At 42.1% G+C, this 23,473-nt stretch overlaps 1 protein-coding gene across 1 annotated transcript in view; it reads right to left on the reverse strand.

The window, feature by feature from the left end:
- The window catches only part of LOC138356789 (mucin-22-like), a 31,181-nt gene extending 24,053 nt beyond the window's left edge, over positions 1 to 7,128 (reverse strand). Inside the window, exon 1 of the mRNA XM_069313111.1 lies at positions 6,919 to 7,128. Coding sequence (XP_069169212.1) covers positions 6,919 to 7,128 — 210 coding nt within the window. The remainder of the gene's footprint in view (positions 1 to 6,918) is intronic.
- Between the last annotated feature and the right edge of the window lie 16,345 nt (positions 7,129 to 23,473).

Raw genomic sequence — 23,473 nt, forward strand, 5'->3', positions numbered from 1 at the left:
TATATATATATATATATATATATATATATATATATATACATATACCTATATATATAGGAAATATATATATATATATATATATATATATATATATATATATATATATATATATATATATATATATATATATATATATGTCGTACCTAGTAGCCAGAACTCACTTCTCAGCCTACTATTCAAGGCCCGATTTGCCTAATAAGCCAAGTTTTCCTGAATTAATATATTTACTATAATTTTTTTCTTATGAAATGATAAAGCAACCCTTTTCTCTATGTATGAGGTCAATTTTTTTTTATTGGAGTTAAAATTAACGTAGATATATGACCGAACCTAACCAACCCTACCTAACCTAACCTAACCTATATTTATAGGTAAGGTTAGGTTAGGTAGCCAAAAAAAGCTAGGTTAGGTTAGGTTAGGTAGGTTAGGTAGACGAAAAAACATTAATTCATGAAAACTTGGCTTATTAGGCAAATCGGGCCTTGAATAGTAGGCTGAGAAGTGCGTTCTGGCTATTAGGTACGACATATATATATATAAATATATATATGTCGTACCTAGTAGCCAGAACGCACTTCTCAGCCTACTATGCAAGGCCCGATTTGCCTAATAAGCCAAGTTTTCCTGAATTAATATATTTTCTCTATTTTTTTTCCTATGAAATGATAAAGCTACCCATTTCATTATGTATGAGGTCAATTTTTTGTTATTGGAGTTAAAATTAACGTAGATATATGACCGAACCTAACCAACCCTACCTAACCTAACCTAACCTATCTTTGTAGGTTAGGTTAGGTTAGGTAGCAGAAAAAGTTAGGTTAGGTTAGGTTAGGTAGGTTAGGTAGACGAAAAACAATTAATTCATGAAAACTTGGCTTACTAGGCAAATCGGGCCTTGCATAGTAGGCTCAGAAGTGCGTTCTGGCTACTAGGTACGACATATATATATATATATATATATATATATATATATAGATACATATATATATATACATATACCTATATATATATATACATATATATATGTATATATTTCCTATATATATATATATATATATATATATATATATATATATATATATATATGTCGTACCTAGTAGCCAGAACTCACTTTTCAGCCTACAATGCAAGGCCCGATTTGCCTAATAAGCCAAGTTTTCATGAATTAATATATTTTCTCTAATTTTTTTCTTATGAAATGATAAAGCAACCCATTTCATTATGTAAGAGGTCAATTTTTTTTTATTGGAGTTAAAATTAACGTAGAAATATGACCGAACCTAACCAACCCTACCTAACCTAACCTAACCTATCTTTATAGGTTAGGTTCGGTTAGGTAGCCGAAAAAGTTAGGTTAGGTTAGGTTAGGTAGGTTAGGTAGTCGAAAAGCAATTAATTCATGAAAACTTGGCTTATTAGGCAAATCGGGCCTTGCATAGTAGGCTCAGAAGTGAGTTCTGGCTACTAGGTACGACATATATATATATATATATATATATATATAGATATATGTGTGTGTGTGTGTGTGTTTGTGTAAATCACGAAAATTAACACGTGAGGAAAAATGTGACAGTGTCAGACCACGGAGGAATGATTGAAACAGAAAATTTCTTAAGTACTTTCGTATATTAATACATAAAATTGTAGCCTCTGTTTACCCAACAGTAAATGGGTACCTGGTTGTTAAACGATTTGGCGGGTCGTATTCCAGAGAAAATTAAGGTTAAGGACCTGCCCGGAACACTGTGTGTGCTGGTGGCTGTACAAGAATGTAAGTATCTTTGTATATATAAATAAATATATAAAATAAATACCATGTTACAAGATATATTTATATATTATTTTTCCAGCTCTAAAATTCAGTATAATACAGATGTATTTTTATATTGTATAAAGAAGTGAAATGTGTATAATAAATTGAATTTTAAAACGCGTTCCTTGTGAACAATTAATGCAGGGCTCTATGTTCCTGCTGAACACTGTCTTGTTGGGCTCTATATTCCTGCTGAACACTGTCTTGTTGGGCTTTATGTTCCTGCTGAACACTGTCTTGTTGGGCTCTATGTTCCTGCTGAACACTGTCTTGCTTGGCTCTATGTTCCTGCTGAACACTTTCTTGCTGGGCTCTATGTTCCTACTGAACACTGTCTTGCTGGGCTCTATGTTCCTGCTGAACACTGTCTTGCTGGGTTCTAGGTTCCTGCTGAACACTTTCCTGCTGGGCTCTAAGGTTCCTGCTGAACGCTGTCTTACGGGGCTCTATATTCCTACTGAACACTTTCTTGCTGGGCTCTATGTTCCTGCTGAACACTGTCTTGCTGAGCTCTATGTTCCTACTGAACACTGTCTTGCTTGGCTCTATGTTCCTGCTGAACACTTTCTTGCTGGGCTCTATGTTCCTGCTGAACACTGTCTTGCTGGGCTCTATGTTCCTGCTGAACACCGCGTTGGGAGACCGTAAATACAGAACAAGAATGGCGGGCCTTGTTAGGTATACCCCAATGTTAGGAGTTCCAGGAGGTCATGCATGGAAGAAATAGCCTCATCACGTCTAGAGAGTTTGTCATGGGGAAGTCTGGTAAACCCATCAAAGCCCCTTGATTGCGTCAGCTACATTCTCTACTTATCGAGAGAGAAGGAGAGAGAATGGTTGGTTCCTAGGGAGTAAAACCCCCTTTACGGAGCCCTTAGAGGCTGCTTGAATTATATTGGCTCTTAACTCCTCCTTTAGTCAACGGGCGCCGCGGGAAGCTGGGGAGGGAGGGCGCGGGCAGACGAGGCAGGAGGAGGGGCGGCGGGAGATGACTACACGAGTTACAAGGCCGCTAATGGCTTCACTGAGAACGCTGCAGAGTGGAGGGAAGAGTGGGGGTAGTGATGGTTCAGAGACCAGTGTGTGTGTGTGTGTGTGTGTGTGTGTGTGTGTGTGTGTGTGTGTGTGTGTGTGTGTGTGTGTGTGTGTGTGTGTGTCTGTGTGTGTGTGTGTGTCTGTGTGTGTGTACTCACGTAATTGTGTTTGCGGGGGTTGAGCTCTGGCTCTTTGGTCCCGCCTCTCAACCGTCAATCAACACGTGTACAGGTTCCTGAGCCTATTGGGATCTATCATATCTACACTTGAAACTGTGTATGGAGTCAGCCTCCACCTCATCACTGCCTCATGCATTCCATTTGTCAACCATTCTGACACTAAAAAAGTTCTTTCTAATATCTCTGTAGCTCATTTGGGCACTCAGTTTCCACCTGTGTCCCCTAGTGCATGCCCCTTGTTTTAAATATCCTGTCTTTATCTACCCTATCAATTCCATTGAGAATCTTGAAATCTTGAATGTGGCGATCATGTCCCCCTAACTCTTCTGTCTTCCAGCGAAGTGAGGTTTAATTCCTGTAGCCTCTCCTTGTGGCTCATACCTCTCAGCTCGGGTACTAGTCTGGTGGCAAACCTTTGAATGTACCAGTCTCTTATGCGGTACTGTGTTAAAGGCTTTCCGACAATCCAAGAAAATGCAGTCCGCCCAGCTTTCTCTTTCTTGCTTAATCTTTGTCACCTGGACGTAGAATTTTATTAAGCCAGTCAGGCAAGATTTACTCTCCCTGAATCCATGTTGGCGATTTGTCACGAAGTCCCTTCTCTCCAGATGTGTTACTAGGTTTTTTATCACGATCTTCTCCATCACCTTGCATGGTATACAAGTCAAAGACACTGGCCTGTAATTAAGTACCTCTTGACTGTCGCCCTTTTTGTATATTGGGACCACATTTGTTGTCTTCCATATTTCTGGTAGGTCTCCCGTCTCCAGTGACCTACTATACACTCTGGAGAGTGGCAAGCAAAGTGCCTCTGCACACTCTTTCAGTATCCAAGGTTAAATCCTGTCTGGACCAACAGCCTTTCTAACATCCAGGTCCAGCAGGTGTCTCGTGACCTCCTCACTCGTAATTTCGAACCCTTCCAAGGCCGCCTAGTTTAAATTAATACCCTTGCTCCTAGCACAGTGACCTCACCTTGTTCTATTGTGAAGATCTCCTGGAACCTCTTGTTGAGGTCTTCACACACCTCTTTGTCATTCTCTGTGTACCTGTCCTCGCCTGTTCTAAGTGTCATTACCTGTTCTTTCACTGTTGTCTTCCTCCTGATGTGACTATGGAGTAGCTTTGGTTCGGTCTTGGCTTTGTTTGCTATATCATTTTCATAATTTTTCTCTGCTTCTCTTCTCACCCTAACATACTCATTCCTGGTTCTCTGGTATCTCTCTCTGATATCTCTCTCTCTGGTATCTCTCTCTGCTTTCTGGTGTTCTGTTATTCCGGAAGTTCCTACATGCCCTTTTGTTCAGTCCCATTGCTTCCATACATGCCCTATTATACCATGGATTCTTCTTTTGCCTCTCGATTTTACCCTTTGGAATGGGTTGAACCCGTTTACTGCCTCCTGACACTTTTCGGTGACATAGTCCATCATATCTTGTACAAACTCACCTCTGAAGTCTGTGTCCCAAGGTATTTCCCTTAGGAAACGTCTCATCTCCTCATATTTCCCCTTTCGGTAAGCCAGCTTTTTGTTTCCTAGTTTTTTTTTGAGGAGATAATTCCTAGCTCTACCAAGTACTCAAAATTTAATACACTGTGGTCACTCATTCCCAAGGGTGCTTCCATCTTAGCTTCCCTTATATCCCACTCATTTCAGGTAAATATCAGATCGAGCATGGCTGGTTCATCTTCTCCTCTCATTCTTGTTGGTTCCTTGATGTGCTGACTTAGAAAGTGTCTTGTTGCCACGTCCAGCAGCTTAGCTCTCCATGTTTCTGGTCCTCCATGCAGATCTCTGTTCTCCCAGTCTGTTTTCTCGTGGTTGATATCCAGATCCATTCCTGCTGACCTCATTCCTGCTCTCTCTATTTTGTTAATGGTGGCCATGTTGTTTCTATCATATTCTTGTCTGGGTCTTCTGTCATTTGGTGGTGGATTATATATGACTACGACTATAATTTTTTGTCCTCCAGTTATTATGGCACCTGCTACATAGTCACTGAAACCCTCTGTTACGACCCTGGGTTTCTTAGTGGAAACCAGAGGTCAAATTGAGCTCTAAATAATTTACTTTACATTATTTGATGCGCTTGTTGATGCGCGTTCCTATCTTCCTTGCCAGAGGTAAGACGAATCTTGTTTGAACAGAGCATTCAGACTCTTGAGCTTATTGTGGATTAAGTTTAACAGTGAAATAATTATTAACTATTCTTAGAACTAGTAAAGTAACGGAGGCCGGTGAAGACTTGTATTGTTTGTAGCTGCACGATCAATTAGGCTCTTCCCGGCAACCACAACAACGCGGGAGCTCAGCGACTGGACGCTGGCTCCTTCTTCTCCGGTCTGACGGTGTGGTGTAAAGATCTTCCTGTGGAGGTTCTGCCTTGATTCTCCTCCTCCTTCTCCCTTTCCCTTACCTTACGTTCCTGTAACTATAAAGTTAAGTACCTTTATGTGTAACCGTGCTAACTGCTAGGCTTGTAAGACTTGTGTAGATATTGTGTAGTATAAGCAAGTGTTTTGGGTATCCCTAAGTGTTGTGTTGTGATTGGGTCCCACGTGGTACTCACTACCCCAAGCTGCCTCAAGCTTTCAAGTTCTTCACTAGTAGACTTTACCCTAGCTTGTCCTAATTGTAAAACCTTGTATCCTGCTTATGTGGACCAAGGCTTTTAAAGTAAGATAGTGTGGTAAAGTAGTTATCGTTATTGTTATTTAATGTATAAGGGGAGTTGTTAAGAGGGTTTAATAAATAAGTTAGTTTTTGAGGTGTATCCATTACTCCTGTTGTAGTGGCGTAGATGATTGTATCCCAGACGACACATCTGTTCTAAAATCTTAAAGCATAAACAGGAACCTATGTTCCTTGGGGGCCGGGCCTAGATGTGCCACTAACTCTGATACATCTTGATTCTAACTGCTGGCCCTTCTCCATAATACTCTAGACTTCCCATAACAGCTCGTTAAATTTATAACACCCTCACAGCCCTGAATAACCACCTCCTCAAAGTCCCAGCCCTTTCTTACCAGCAGAGCTACACCACTTCCGCCTCTTCCTTCTCTCTCTTTCCTCATAACATAATATTCCTGTGGGAACACTGCATTTGCTATGGTTTTTGTCAGCTTTGTTTCTGTGAGTGCAATTATGTCTGGGTTTTCCTCTAGTACCCATTCTCCAAGCTCATTTGCTTTATTTGTAATTCCATCTATGTTAGTGTACATTGCCCTGAGGCTCACTTTCTTCTGTCCCTTCTCATATAACCTCCTTGGTGAGTGTTCTGCTGTTCCATGGGTATGAGGATTTGTGAGGTGAATAACAGGGTCTCAGAAGATATTGGGGTAAGGTGCAGGGAGTCAAGTGAAGAGGGGGGACAGGGAGGGAATGGGATGAAGGGGGAGGGAGGACTGGAAGGAAAAGGAGGAAGGGGGACATGGCAGGAGGAGGGGAGGGTAGCAGGGTGGGAATGGGGTGGGGGGGGGAGGGAGATTTGGCAGAGCATTTGAGTGGGGGCAGGGAGGATTTGGGGTATGGGGGTTTTCTATGCAGAGCAGGGTGGTGTGGTTGTCCTTCCCTCTGGTGTTACTGGGCAGCTGGTTATGGGTTCCCCCCCCCCCCTCCCCTTCCCGCCCCCCCCCATCACCTCTGGGGGTGATGTGTTGGGAGCTGTGAGTTCCTGGTTTTCTCCTCTCACCCTGTACTTCTTCCTTGCTTCTGCTGCCATCACTCTCTCCTCCCTTGTCATGTTCCTTTGGAGGAATACTTTTTTTTAATTCTCTCACATGTTGCAGGTGACTTTTCCTTGTTAGAATCATCTCCTTTGTGCTCTCGTTTGCAAACACTATCTCTAACACACGATCTCAGTCTTTGTTTTACCAACCTAGCCTGAAAACCTTCTCAATTCTATGCTCAGCCCCTTCCATCTCTAGTGCCTTCAGTATTTCATTCACTGTTGCATTGTCCTTATCATTCCACTCTGTCCTGTGGAAGCCTTCCTGCTCTCTAATACCCACAGCTACCACTGATCTTTTTCTTTCCAACAGCTGGCTAGTGGAGCTTGCCGCTTCCTGTGAGGTGGCTGCTTTCATGGCCACCTCCATCATTGTGGACATTACTTCAGAGTTATTTTTTTAGCATTTCTACAAATGTTGCTTCTATAGTGGCATTCTCTTCCAGTATACTATTTTCACCTTCCCCCCTGGATGATTTTCTGAGTCTCAGCATCAACACTGTTATCTTTGAGGGTTCTAATCTCCTCTTTTGCTGCTGCCAGCTCTCTTTCAGGTTGCTTATTTCATTCTTTATATCCTGCATCATTCCCTAAATCTCACTCTTGATATCCTCCACAAACTGGGCGAAGAGTTCCTTCATTTCATCACCTTGACTTTTCCCTGTTCTCCTGTTTCCTCTGGCCATCATGCTTGCACCTGTTCCTATAATGCTGTGATAGGATTTATCAGGAGTAGGGCAAGTGGGGTATGAGAGAGAGAGAGAGAGACAGAGAGAGAGAGAGAGAGAGAGAGAGAGAGAGAGAGAGAGAGAGAGAGAGAGAGAGAGAGAGAGAGAGAGGAGGGAGGGAGAGATAGAGCAAGATAAAGAAAGAGAGTGTGTGTGTACTCACCTAATTTTACTCACCTAATTGTGCTTGCGGGGGTTGAGCTCTGGCTCTTTTGTCCCACCTCTCAATCTGACACTGAAAAACACCGACTCAAAAAGACTTTATTGAGTCTACTGGGCTTTTTAACTTCCCTGTGGCTCATTTGGGTACTCAGTGTCCCCTTGTTCGCGTTAAACAGTTTATCTTTATCTACCCTGTCAATTCCTCTGAGAATTTTATAGCTAGTGATCATGTCTCCCCTTTCTCTTCTGTCTTCTAGTGTCGTGAGGTTCATTTCTCGCAGCCTTTCCTCGTAACTCACACCTTTTAGTTCTGGGACTAGCCTAGGGGCATATATTTAAACTTTTTCAAGCTTCCCCTAGTGCTTTACAAGGTACGGGCTCCATGCTTAGGCCGCATACTCCAGGATTGGTCTTACATATGTGGTATACAAGTATCTGAATGATTCCTTACACATGTTGTGTGTGTGTGTGTGTGTACTCCCCTATTTGTGCTTGCGGGGGTTGAGCTTTGGCTCTTTGGTCCCGCCTCTCAATTGTCAATCAACTGGTGTACAGATTCCTGAGCCTACTGGGCTCTATCATATCTACATTTAAAACTGTCTATGGAGTCAGCCTCCACCACATCACTGCCTAATGCATTCCATCTGTTAACTACTCTGACACTGAAAAAGTTTCTTCTAACGTCTCCGTGGCTCATGTGGGTACTCAGTTTCCACCTGTGTCCCCTTGTTCGCGTCCCACCAGTGTTGAATAGTTTATCCTTGTTTACCCGGTCGATTCCTCTGAGGATTTTGTAGGTTGTGATCATGTCTCCCCTTACTCTTCTGTCTTCCTGTGTCGTAAGGTGCATTTCCCGCAGCCTTTCCTCGTAACTCATGCCTCTTAGTTCTGGGACTAGTCTAGTGGCATACCTTTGGACTTTTTCCAGCTTCGTCTTGTGCTTGACTAGGTACGGGCTCCATGCTGGGGCCGCATACTCCAGGATTGGTCTTACAGATGTGGTGTACAAGATTCTGAATGATTCCTTACACAGATTCCTGAACGCTGTTCTGATCTTAGCCAGCCTCGCATATGCCGCAGACGTTATTCTTTTTATGTGGGCTTCAGGTGTGTGTGTGTGTTTGTGTGTGTGTGTGTGTGTGTGTGTGTGTGTGTGTGTGTGTGTGTGTGTGTGTGTGTGTGTGTGTGTACTCACCTATTTGTGCTTGTGGGGTTGAGCTTTGGTCTCTTTGTGTGTGTGTGTGTGTGTGTGTGTGTGTGTGTGTGTGTGTGTGTGTGTGTGTCTGTGTGTGTGTGTGTGTATATTCACCTAGGTTTATTCACCTAGTTGTGTTTGCGGGGGTTGAACTTTGCTCTTTCGGCCCGCCTTTCAACTGTCATTCAACTGTTTACTAACTACTTTTTTTCTCTCTCTCTCCACAACACACACACCAGGAAGCAGCCCGTGACAGCTGACTAACTCCCAGGTACCTATTTACTGCTAGGTAACAGGGGGGCATTCAAGGTGAAAGAAACTTTGCCCATTTGTTTCTGCCTCTTGCGGGAATCGAACCTGCGCCTCAGAATTACGATTCCTGCGCGCTATCCACCAGGCTACGAGGCCCCTACCTACCCCTGTGTGCGTGTGTGTATGTGTGTGTGTGTGTGTGTGTGAGAGTGTACTCACCTAGTTGTGTTTGCGGGGGTTGAGCTCTAGCTCTTTGGTCCCGCCTCTCAACCGTCAATCAACAGGTGTACAGATTCCTGAGCCTATTGGGCTCTATAATATCTACACTTGAAACTGTGTATGGAGTCAGCCTCCACCACATCACTTCCTAATGCATTCCATTTGCCAACCACTCTGACACTAAAAAAGTTCTTTCTAATATCTCTGTGGCTCATTTGGACGCTCCGTTTCCACCTGTGTCCCCTAGTGCGTGTGCCCCTTGTGTTAAATAGCCTGTCTTTATCTACCCTATCAATTCCCTTGAGAATCTTGAATGTGGTGAACATGTCCCCCCTAAATATTCTGTCTTCCAGCGAAGTGAGGTTTAATTCCCGTAGTCTCTCCTCGTAGCTCATACCTCTCAGCTCGGGTACTACTCTGGTGGCAAATCTTTGAACCTTTTCCAGTTTAGTTTTATCCTTGACTAGATATGGACTCCATGCTGGGGCTGCATACTCCAGGATTGGCCTGACATATGTGGTATACAAAGTTCTGAATGATTCTTTACACAAGTTTCTGAATGCCGTTCGTATGTTGGCCAGCCTGGCATATGCCGCTGATGTTATTCTCTTGATATGTGCTGCAGGAGACAAGTCTGGCGTGATATCAACTCCCAAGTCCTTTGCTATCTCTGACTCCTGAAGAATTTCCTCTCCCAGATGAAATGTGTGTGTGTGTGTACTCACCTAGTTGTGCTTGAGAGGGTTGAGCTTCGGTTCTCTTGGTCCCGCCTCTCAACTGTCAATCAACAGGTGTACAGATTCCTGAGCCTACTGAGCTCTATCATATCTACATTTGAAACTGTGTATGGAGTCAGCCTCCACCACATCACTGCCTAATGCATTCCATCTGTTAACTACTCTGACATTGAAAAAGTTTTTTTTTTTTTTTTTTTTTTTTGAGATATATACAAGAGTTGTTACATTCTTGTACAGCCACTAGTACGCGGAGCGTTTCGGGCAGGTCCTTAATCCTATGGTCCCTGGAATACGATCCCCTGCCGCGAAGAATCGTTTTTTCATCCAAGTACACATTTTACTGTTGCGTTAAACAGAGGCTACAGTTAAGGAATTGCGCCCAGTAAATCCTCCCCGGCCAGGATACGAACCCATGACATAGCGCTCGCGGAACGCCAGGCGAGTGTCTTACCACTACACCACGGAGACTGCAATGTCCCTGTGGCTCATTTGGGTACTCAGTTTCCACCTTATAATTACCTAGCTTTACCATTCCCCCAGTTTGTCCAGGTCGTCCTGTAGTCTCTGTCTATCTTCATCTGTCTTGATTCTTCTCAAAATTTTTGCACCAGCAAACATTGAGAGGAATGAGTCTATACCCTCTAGAAAATCGTTTATATATATTTGAAACAGGATGGGCCCAAGAACATAGCCCTGTGAAACCCCGCTGGTGACATCTCGCCACTCGTAGAGGTCTCCCCCTCACAGTTACTCGCTGTTTTCTGTTACTTAGATACTCCTTTATCCACTGGAGCACCTTACTTTTACTCCTGCCTGTTGCTCCAACTTTTGAAACAGCCTTTTTTGTGTGTGTACTTACCTAGTTGAGATTGCGGGGGTTGAGCTTTGGCTCTTTGCTCCCGCCTCTCAACTGCCCATCAACTGGTGTGCAGATACCTGAGTCTACTGGGCTCTTATCATATCTACATTTGAAACTGTGTATGAAGTATGCCTCCGCCATCACACTGCCTACTGCATTCAATTTGTTAACTACCCTGACGCCGAAAAAGTTTGACACTGAAAAAGTTTGACGCTGAAAAAGTTCTTTCTAGCGTCTCTGTGGCTCATTTGGGTACTAAGTTTTCACCTGTGTTAAACAGTTTATCTTTATTTACCCTGTCAATTCCTCTGATAATTGTGTACGTAGTTATCATGTCTCCCCTACCTCTTCTGTCTTCCAGCTTCGTATCTTTAATTCCAGTAATCTTTCCTAGTAGCTCATTCCTTTCAGCTCGGGGACTTGCATGGTTGCATACCTCTGAACCTTTTTTGACTTCTTTTTTTTCAGGGATATTCCTGCGCGGGCCCTAAGCCTCTGGCTGGCCCACTAAGTGTTGCTTGTTTCGGTTTTACTTGAGCGGAGTATGAGTATTTATGACTCGTATGGTCGCTTCAGTAAGATTTTGCCAATTGTGTTTAACAACTTCTAGTTCTCTGTTGAATCTAAGTTGAAATCTTAATGGGTTTGTAGCTGTGCACTGTGTTAGATAATGTTCCTGTGGTCTGTCGGTCATTTCTCCACAGTGCTGACATTTCCTCTCATCTTCTGGAATCTGTAAGCCTATTTTCCATGCACATGGGTATCCAAGCCTGATGCGATGTAAGTGTACTTCTGTTGCTCTACTGCTCCCTTTCATCAAACTAAGTGGTTCGTAGTTAGAAGAATTCTTGTACCAACCCGCAGATCCTGATGTTGCAACTGCTGTGTTGTGGTCACTGTACATCTTTTGCATTGCTCTGTTTCTAATTTTAATTGCATTCTTAATCTGTGATAGACTCTGTGGTATGTAAATGTCTATATTTCTTCTCTTAGTTGCAAGTTTTGCAGCTTCGTCTCCAATGTCATTTCCTATTATTCCCACAGTTTTGTGATTGACTAGTTGTGGCTCAACTCCACGGCTCTGAAATATGCGGCTCCACGCTGGAGCCGTATATTTCAGTATTGGTCTGACATATGAGGTATACAAGGCTCTGAATGATTCATTACACAAGTTTCTGAAAGTAGTTCTTATGTTCACCAGCCTTGCATTCACCGCTGATGTTATCATTTTGATGTAGGCTTCAGGTGACAGGTTTTGTGTGATATCAACCTCCAGATCTCTCTCTCGTCCTGACTCCTGAAGGATTTCTTCTCCCAGCTGGTAGCTTGTGTTTGGTCATCAGCTCCCTACACTTATCTTCGTCACTTTGCATTTGCTCGAGTTAAACTCTAATATCCATTTGCTGGAATATTCCTTCATTCTTTCCAGGTTACCCTGAAGCCTCTTGCTGTCCTCCTCTGTCTTAATTCTTCTCATAATTTTAGCATCATCAACAAACATTGAGAGGAATAAATCTATACCTTCTGGAAGATCATTCACGTATCAGAAACAGGACAGGTCCAAAAACAGAACCCCACCTGACTCTAAATAAATTAAGAGCGTCTGCTTATTCAGGATAGGGTAAGAAAAAAGTTGAACATTTTGCTTCAATAACAGGGAGCCAACATATTTGATTTGAAAACAGCAGGTGATATTTGCCAACTTAGTATGCAAGAACTTCTTTATTACGTTGGTATGAACTATGAAGATAATCATCCCGCAAGTATGATAAATATACAAGTGACAAGTAAATGCAAGTAATGGAAAATCTACAGTCCAGTTAAATCTAAGTTTTCCCCCCAAGTCACTGAGGCTGCAGTTAAGACAAACTATTTGATTACTCAAGACATAGAGGTCGTCGGACCCTTCCTCGAGGGGATAAACATTGTTTAAAAATGGCCATTGATGGCAACAGAGGTCATCTGCCCAGAGAAACGAGAAGCTTTTGAGACAAATGAACCCCTCAAAAAAATCAGTTGCCGAATGGATTAGTGAATTATCCGAGAATATTAACAGCCAACTCAAAGGGAAAGTAAAGACCTCTACTGCATTTTGATTGCATTTGATAACAGCATACATAAAACTAAGACAAAATAGTTTAAATTTGCTTACGTGGTGTTGAAACTTTGCAGGTAACAGAAAAGTTTGGGAAATTGATATCGATAAAAAGAAAAATAGCAAGTATTTATATATATATATATATATATATATATATATATATATATATATATATATATATATATATATATATATATATATATATATATATATATATATATACAAACAACTAATTATGAACGAAAACCATACACTACGCAATTTTTCCATAACATTATTCATAGCTTAGTGTTGTCGAGCAAAAGATTGTGTATGAACAATGCAAAGAATGTCACCATAAAGACAGTGATTTAATCCGAGGACGAAGCCTTAACCACAGACAATTCAACAGTTTTTTGGAATATAGTGAGAAAGAACAAATCCACAAGAGCCGTGACGAGGATTCGAACCTACGTATGAGAGCATCCCAGACGCTGCCTTAATCGACTGAGCTACGACATGGTATAAGAATTGCAACCAGAAATTCTACTGAATTTTCTAGGATCATGCTATTGTGATTTCTGTGTGTAATGTAGTACATTGAGAACCCTCAAAAATTGCCATGTCCCTGAGGTTCGTTGGTTAATTTAGGAGCTGTACTGAAGCATTGAAATAAAACTGCATAGTAAAATATTAATTGAAGGTGAAACAAAAACCTAATACCTACTATTATTATTGGTTGCTCGTTAATTTATAAAGTGAGGAAAAATAATAATAATAATAATAATAATAATAATAATATAATAACAATATCAAACATTTGTATAATAATATGAATAAGAAAGAATAGAGAAGAATAAAATGAAAATTAACTTGAATAAATTAACTTTATACACGTAAGTGTATCAGTACACTACACATATATTGGGTCTCTCTTTCACCTTCATTGAGCACTACGACATTGTAAGAAATTACATCAAAATATAAAATTTAATGAAAATGAAAGGAAATGATATGCATTAACTGGATGTCAGTGGATTGGATCGAGATCAAGCTTTCATTGTGGGTATCACAGAACGCTTAATCACCGGAACATAAAGACGCAAAGATGCAATAAACTGGTGACATTTTTATTTACTAGTTCTTTGAGACGAAACTACACCTTTCTGAAATATTACAAGCATTAACGTATCGTATTTTCCAATCTTGAAATCCCCGGAAGATATTCTTGAATTTTATGGTGATACATAAAGGAGTAGGGCAGCAAGAGTTCTAAGTTAGGGAATAAATGTCACGAACGATATACTGACTTCAAATACCACGAGAAAGATTTCTCCACCTTTGGAACACATTCGATGTTAATGAAGTTTCAACGTTTCTTTAGCTGCAAATAATAGTAACAATATTACTGTTTTGAGGGAAAATGTTCAACTGCAAATGTTATCACATTTTATTAATATATGGAACCAAATAATCCCAGGATCAGGGGTTTTGTCTTCAAAGTTATGTCCATTTCTAAATCGCATATATATGTAAACAGTTCTTTTCTGTAATGAGCAATAACAAATCTCTGCTTTGCTCTCAACTTACTTATGCACAACTGAATTCATTGTTCACGATTTATGTACCAGAGTCGTGGACTTTGAACACTGAATGTATGATATCAAGAAATACCAAGTCTCATGAAGCAGGTATAAGGTAAATAGCATTATAAATTATAGTACTGTTCTCCCTGTTATGAATACTTAGTTTTCCTCATCATCATGCAGAATTATCATGTAGCAACATCATGTAGAATTATCATGTAGCAACATCATGTAGAATCATCATGTAGCAACATCATGTAGAATCATCATGTAGCAACATCATGTAGAATCATCATGTAGCAACATCATGTAGAATCATCATGTAGCAACATCATGTAGAATCATCATGTAGCAACATCATGTAGAATCATCATGTAGCATCATCATGTAGAATCATCATGTAGCATCATCATGTAGAATCATCATGTAGCATCATCATGTAGAATCATCATTTAGCATCATCATGTAGAATCATCATTTAGCATCATCATCATGTAGAATCATCATTTAGCATCATCATCATGTAGAATCATCATGTGACATCTGTCCAGCGAAAGCACATGAGCTTGAGACCGTTCTGGTATAAGAGCTTACTCTGTTTGAACGAATAATTACATGATTAATTACACGATTAAACTTACTGAATTGATCCCTAAAGTCTGGCTTTGTAACCGGGCAAACAATGATAGTGTAACGTTGGGTCGTTATTAACGTTCATCTATTTCTATTATTTAGCGTTGTTTGCCTAGCTTGGCCGGGAGTGTTTGCTCGAGGATGAATGCTCGAGGGCTGGCCAACGGAAGTGGTTTGTCCTTGAGGAAGGCGTTTAGGTGGTCTGGGAACACCTAATAAGTGCTCATCAGTTGTCAAGAAAAAATCCATGAGTGATCTTTGTGGGGTCGTCGCTCGACCCAGAGCACCGAAGGTATTTTCATGGCATCACAAAATGGTTGCAATGCTGTAACTGTTGTTGCAACCACCTATGTTTGACTGTATTGCAACTGACAGTATTTCATTGTTTCAATAAGTGTTTTACTGTAACTGTTTCAACCGACAGCATATGAGTGTTTCACCATTTTTTAACTGTTGTATTCGCAATTGTTTATCAGGTCATAGCACCAATGTTTAACAAATCTAGTCACTACTGTTAATTTGTTTCAACCACCAGAGTTTAACGACTTAAACTCCCAGTTTTTAGCTATTTCATCCAAAACCTTTTCGATATTTAACTACTATTGATTAACTGTTGATGAAATCAATTTTCAACTTTTACCCAATATTATTTATCGGTTACAAGAACTAGAGTTTGTTTTAACCATCAATGTCTGACTGTTTCGACCTCTATTTAGATCACTAATGTTGAACTGTCTCAAGTTCTACTGTTCAGCTTTTATATATCTCCACCTCTACCCTATTTCAAGCATTACTGTCTGTTTCAACTTCCAATGTTTGGTATGTTCAATCACCAATTCTTATTTGTGCAAACTATCATTGTTTGTTTCAGTCACTAGTGTTTAACGTTGTCAATCACCAATGTTTAGCTGGCTCAGTTACCACTGTCCAACTGTTTTAGCTGCCAGTGTTTAGTACGTACAACCACAACTGTCTAAATGTCTCACCAGTCACTGTTTCATTGCTGTCAGTCGTAACTGCTTCAATGGTTATCTTGAGATCTTGAGATGATTTTGGGGCTTTTAGTGTCCCCGCGGCCCGGTCCTCGACCAGGCCTCCACCCCCAGGAAGCAGCCCGTGACAGCTGACTAACACCCAGGTACCTATTTTACTGCTAGGGAACAGGGGCATAGGGTGAAAGAAACTCTGCCCATTGTTTCTCGCCGGCGCCCGGGATCGACCCCGGGACCACAGGATCACAAGTCCAGCGTGCTGTCCGCTCGGCCGACCGGCTCCAAGTGCTCCCATGGTACACATATATTTATCTATTCAATTATAAAGTCACTTCGCCACACTCATTTTATGGACGAGAAAAAAGATGATTAAATTGCCTGGACTTGGGACGTTCAAACAAACACAAGTGGCTTCATTGTTTGTCGTAATCCATCACGCTGAATCATTCTACTGCGCTTTGTGTTTTACTGTATCGTATTGCGCTGTATTGTATCATTTTGTATCATACTGTATTCAGAATTCTCTGCAGAGAATCAAGCTACGGTCACTGGGCACCGGTGTTGTACTAAGTACTGAACCGGACTCTGTGGGTATTCACTTTGAAGTACATTTTTATCTTTATTTACATATACGCTTGTTATACTGGAGTGTATGGAACTGAACTACATTGTATTATATGAACTAAATCACTCAGGATGGTTTTGTTGTATTTTTTGGAATACATTTTTGGTCAGACCCTATTCTATTCAACAGTATCTTTCATTATTTGTTTCCAAATTTGTTGAGTTTGTTGGTGGACAGTGAGGTAATTTTTTATATTCAATGAATAAATAAATTTGTCACAAGTGACTCGATTCTAAAAGTCGTCAACAATCGTGATGTCTTGTACTATCCCCCACACATTGTACAGTACAGAAACTGTATTTTATTGATTCGCATTTGAGGTGAAACTTTAACCATATGTATTCTGCCGATTCCATTACTCTGCATCTCATTACACTCTCCGTTCTCGTGTTGTATTATCTCGAGCGGCATTATTATGCATTTGATACGTTGTATTTCAATATATTTTCTCAATAACACATGTTACATACCCTTCTAAAGATGTATTATTAAAAACGAAAGTACTTGAGGAAATTCGTGTCTTAATCCTCCCTTCGTGGCATGACACTGTCACATTGTTCATCACATGCTCATTTCTTCTTGATTTACACACATGATACATATTGTTTTTCTAACACATGGTTTTCTAAATAATTATATGACACTGTATTATAATTCCTTCTACTGTATCGTACTGCATTTTAAATGTAATTCAACGCTTTATTGTTTCACACAACATCGAATTATAATTCACAATAATGGTTACACGGCTCTGTGATGGTGACCCATCAGAGTGGCTAAGAGGCATCGAGTTAGTACGTGACCCATCAGAACGGCTCAGAGTCGTAGTGTTGGCATATGGCCCATCAGAGCGGCTCAGAGGCGTCATGTTGGCATGACCCATCAGAGTGGCTAAGAGGCATCGAGTTAGTATGTGACCCATCAGAACGGCTCAGAGTCGTAGTGTTGGCATATGGCCCATCAGAGTGGCTCAGAGGCGACGTGTTGGTGCGCGTCCTCGGTGTTTTGGGTTCGAAACTTGCCTTGGAGCATCTGTTTAAGACAGGTGAGTGTTCCGAGGATTACAGTTCATTCCTGTCAGATAGGTGATGGTTCCAGGGCCTCCGTCCCGTCCATTTCAGAGAAGTGACTGTTCTAACCCATTCAGCTTGTCCATGGCAGACAGGAGAGTGTTCCACTACTTCAAGACAGAAATTGCCAGACAGATGATTGTTCCGTCGCTTCTGGCTGCTCGTTAATTTCTAAAGTGAGGAATAATAATAATAATAATAATAATAATAATAATAATAATAATAATAATAAAATAACAATATTAATCATTTGTATAATAATATGAATAAGAAAGAATAGCGAACAATAAAAGGAAAATTAACTTGAATAAATAAGTTAAAGACTAAACCACTAAAGTTAAAGACTAAGTATTAACAAGTTGCTTCGGACTGCGCCATCTTTGAAAACAAAACAAAACAAATTCTGATACATATCACGTTCATTAATAAGCAGGTTAATCAGGCTGTTGTGGTTTCCGTCTTTACACCTACAAGGTAGCCGGTCGGCCGAGCGGACAGCACGCTGGACTTATGATCCCGTGGTCCTGGGTTCGATCCCAGGCGTCGGCGAGAAACAATGGACAGAGTTTCTTTCACCCTATGCCTCTGTTACCTAGCAGTAAAATAGGTACCTGGGTGTTAGTCAGCTGTCACGGGCTGCTTCCTGGGGGTGGAGGCCTGGTCGAGGACCGGGCCGCGGGGACACTAAAATGCCCCGAAATCATCTCAAGGTAACCTCAAGATAACCTTGTGACGCGCCTGTAGCTTACCATCTAGAAGCATAGTTGCCAAACGGTATAGAAGCTACTTATAGCTTGACTGAGTAGCACTCAAACACCGTATGTGCACCGTATGTGTCCTAAGACCATATGTGCACCATCTGTGTCTTAATACTATATGTACACATCTGTAAAACAACACAATTTGTGCACCATATGTTTCATATCACCATAGTTGCACAATATGTATCATATCAACATATGTGCATCCTGTGACACATGACATTATGTGTGTGCCATCTGTTTCATAACATCATATGGGCACTCTCTGCAACATGACCCCACATGTGTACCATAATGCAACCACATATGCACCATAATAAGACCACATGGGCACCACCAGACGCCCACATGTGCACCACCAGATGCCCACATGTGCACCACCAGACGCCCACATGTGCACCACCAGACGCCCACATGTGCACCACGAGACGCCCACATGTGCATCACCAGACGCCCACATGTGCACCACCAGACGCCCACATGTGCACCACCAGACGCCCACATGTACACCACCAGACGCCCACATGTACACCACCAGACGCCCACATGTGCACCACCAGACGTCCATATGTGCACCACCAGACGCCCACATGTGCACCACCAGACGCCCACATGTGCACCACCAGACGCCCACATGTGCACCACCAGATGCCCACATGTGCACCACCAGACGCCCACATGTGCACCACCAGACGCCCACATGTGCACCACCAGACGCCCACATGTGCACCACCAGACGCCCACATGTGCACCACCAGACGCCCACATGTGCACCACGAGACGCCCACATGTGCATCACCAGACGCCCACATGTGCACCACCAGACGCCCACATGTGCACCACCAGACGCCCACATGTACACCACCAGACGCCCACATGTACACCACCAGACGCCCACATGTGCACCACCAGACGTCCATATGTGCACCACCAGACGCCCACATGTGCACCACCAGACGCCCACATGTGCACCACCAGACGCCCACATGTGCACCACCAGATGCCCACATGTGCACCACCAGACGCCCACATGTGCACCACCAGACGCCCACATGTGCACCACCAGACGCCCACATGTGCACCACCAGACGCCCACATGTGCACCACCAGACGCCCACATGTGCACCACCAGACGCCCACATGTGCACCACCAGACGCCCACATGTGCACCACCAGACGCCCACATGTGCACCACCAGACGCCCACATGTGCACCACCAGATGCCCACATGTGCACCACCAGATGCCCACATGTGCACCACCAGACGCCCACATGTGCACCACCAGACGCCCACATGTGCACCACCAGACGCCCACATGTGCACCACCAGACGCCCACATGTGCACCACCAGACGCCCACATGTGCACCACCAGACGCCCACATGTGCACCACCAGACGCCCACATGTGCACCACCAGACGCCCACATGTGCACCACCAGACGCCCACATGTGCACCACCAGACGCCCACATGTGCACCACCAGACGCCCACATGTGCACCACCAGCCGCCCACATGTGTACCACCGCAGCACCAGCTGTGAGCCACCTGGCGGGAGGGGCGTAAAACAAGTGCTGCCAAGCGCATCTGTGACCTCGTGCTCGGCGACGTCAGTCGTTATTAACACCGCCATGATATTGGCAATACTGCTGGCCAAGTGGGCCACGGCACTGTTCACTAAATTTGTTCACTGTTCACTGTTCACTAGAACAGACGTGGGATGGTCGCCCTGGCCGTGATAGCATCCTTCTAACCACTTTTGTTAATGGGGTTACGTACATGAAGTTGGTTAGTGCATCTGCCATGCAATCCCCGTGCTGTAGTTGGTGGTGTAGTTGGTAAAACACTCGTCCTGCGCTTCGCGAGCGCTTTGGCATGGGTTCCTATCCTGGTCGAGGAGGATTGACCGGGCGCCAATCCTTAACTGTAGCCTCTGTTCACCCAGCAGTGATTGGGTACCTGGTTGTTAAATGATTTGGCGGGTCGTATTCCGGGTAATATAGGCTTAAGAACCTGCCTGAAACGCTACACGGGCTAGTGACTGTACAAGAATGTAAGAACTCTTGTATATATAAGTAAATTAGACGAGCGACTTTGGTTTCCTATGAAGATTTAAGTTTAACGAGGGACTTAAGTGCTTTCAAAGACGGGTTTCACTAGTAGTATGAATTATATAAGGGACTGCACTTACGTGAATGTCTCCAGTTATTCCCAAATTAAATAAATGTCTCTGCTTATTCACAATTAAATATTAAGCCTTGAGAAAAATTAATTGGAGATGTGCAGGGATATGAACCAATGTTTAGTTCACACAGACACTTTAACCCACAACGCCACGATTAGTCAAAAACTATTGAACTCGAAACTCTAGTGAATTCCTTCAGATGTTGTGGTGTATGTGTATCATGCCTTATTAAAGAGAATTACTGCCTACGAGAATTGAACGGGGACATGAAGGGAGTTGAGTCAGTGCGTTAGTCGCTCACATCGTTGTAAACTACTGCACTGTAGTGGAGGTGTACTGAGTCTTAGCAACTCACCCCGCGGCACAAGGGTGAGTTGTGTTGTCTGCACTAGCTACAGGGAGAGTTCATAACACTAGGCTTATAAATAGTTGCCCGGATGCGGTAATTAAATTAATAATCCCGTGGTCCGTTAATATCCGTGGCTCGGAAATACCCGTGGTCCGTTAATACCCGTGGTCCGTTAATACCCGTGGTCCGTTAATACCCGTGGTCCGTTAATACCCGTGGCCCGGAGATACCCGTGGCTCGGAGATACCCGAGGCCCGGAAATACTCTTAATTCGTAAATAACTCTTGCCATGAGTAATTAACACTAAATATATAAATAATCATAAGAAAACTAAAATAATTAAGAGCAAGACTTAACTACGCTGAAATTCGATTTAACTCTGACAACAGCAACAACAATTTATTGCAAGATATTTTACGTCTTTATCAAGAAGAAGTCTCAGGACCAAACCCTATCATCAGGAGCCCTGGAGATTACAAGACAGAGTGTGTGTGTGTGTGTGTGTGTGTGTGTGTGTGTGTGTGTGTGTGTGTGTGTGTGTCTGTGTGTGTGTCTGTGTGTGTGTGTGTGTGTGTGTGTGTGTGTGTCTGTGTGTGTGTGTCTGTGTGTGTGTGTGTGTGTGTGTGTGTGTGTGTGTGTGTGTGTGGGAGGTGAGACAACGGGTCATGATGAAGGTGTTGGTACTCGGGGCAATATAAAGTTCAGAGGTTCGCTGTGGCTTAATATCCGCTAGAGTTACGACCGCCTCAAAAATTCCATTAAACCTGTGAACCCTTGAGAATGTAATACAATGAACAGAAAATTCCAAGAGTGTTTCATCGACAGAAGTCACAATAGATCGAGTTTATCTTCTTCAATCGACTTTACACGTATTTACAAGCTATGACTTAAATTTGATAAGATATAAACAAAATTTTTCACTTCAATAAAATGTCTAAACGTTCTGTCGGAAAATCCGACACCATTTAATAATATTACATGCAGGCAGATAATATTGCTGCTGCGTTGTATAAACAAGTTACCCATAGAAAATGTAACTTGTAGTGGAATTTCCATCTATAGAAAACGGGATATCATTACCACATACTATTATAAATTCACCACCTATTATGGTGGGAATTATTCTTAAATACATTAGTCTTTGGACTTTACCATCATAAAAACATTTCATATAAATTAACTTAATTTTCAGAATTAAAATAGAGTAAATGTGACCCTTCTATCACTTACTGTCATCTGGACAATGTAGACCAGTAGCGTCAGTGAGGGGGGAGTGGTCAGTTATTGTTATTGTACTTAGACCAGAGGCATGGGAGCAATTCGGCTCCTGTTAATTTTACTTGGACGAAGTGTTATGGAAACCAAAAGTGTACCATCATCAACACGCTGTCAACAAATACAAGTTAAGTGTTCTGCCGAAACCCATTTATCTATCATTTGTGGCCATTAATGTCATTAGATAGGGTGAACCGGTTAGAATACGAGATCGCCTCATACTAAAGGTAATTAAGCCTAGGTCTTTATGGTTCCTTGTACAGTGTTTTCTCTGATATAGCTGTCATATATTAGGATTCTGGCTTCATAGCTAGCACCCTTTTGACAGGTCAAGACGAGGAAGCATGCTTTGTGCATCAGTTACCAGGGTGATGGAAGCCACCTCACACGAGGAAAATATGGTGTCTACACCCTAGTTATACCTGGTGGACTAAGGCCTGCTGTACAAATAAGATAAGGAACCTCTTCAATGTATGTAGTCTAATACTGTAGTTTGATTGGCTGCATATATATAAATTTAATATAAACCCCCCTAATGTGTAGAGGATCGATTTGTGAGATTATTGCAGAAATACAGTCCACTTATCATCATACCAATTGCTATCGAAGTATACAAATTAACGTAAATATAAATTCATATAAATTAAATAAATATAAATCTCACAGGTCGGTTCCCACACGTTCTACTGGTATCAAGAAATGGTTGACATATCTTACATGGATGTAAACAATAACTCCCTTTGTCTTGTGGTTTAACTTGTTTCCCCCACAAATCCAAATTTCGATTAGGTAGTAATTGTATTAACTACATCCATCCCTAAACACATACGTTCGTAAATCTGATATTAACTAGACACACAAATAATAGAAAAAAAGAGACAAATACTGTTTTATATTAATTATAGTTAGGGAAGACGTCTTGAAGGTTACCTGGAGACTGCAACTCCTTATCAGGTCATCACAAGTATAGATAAGGGCTTCGGATGCCTTCAAGACATCTTCCTGAACCTGCTT

The sequence above is a fragment of the Procambarus clarkii genome, chromosome 74 (genome assembly GCF_040958095.1).
Source record: "Procambarus clarkii isolate CNS0578487 chromosome 74, FALCON_Pclarkii_2.0, whole genome shotgun sequence".
Lineage (NCBI taxonomy): Eukaryota > Metazoa > Arthropoda > Malacostraca > Decapoda > Cambaridae > Procambarus > Procambarus clarkii.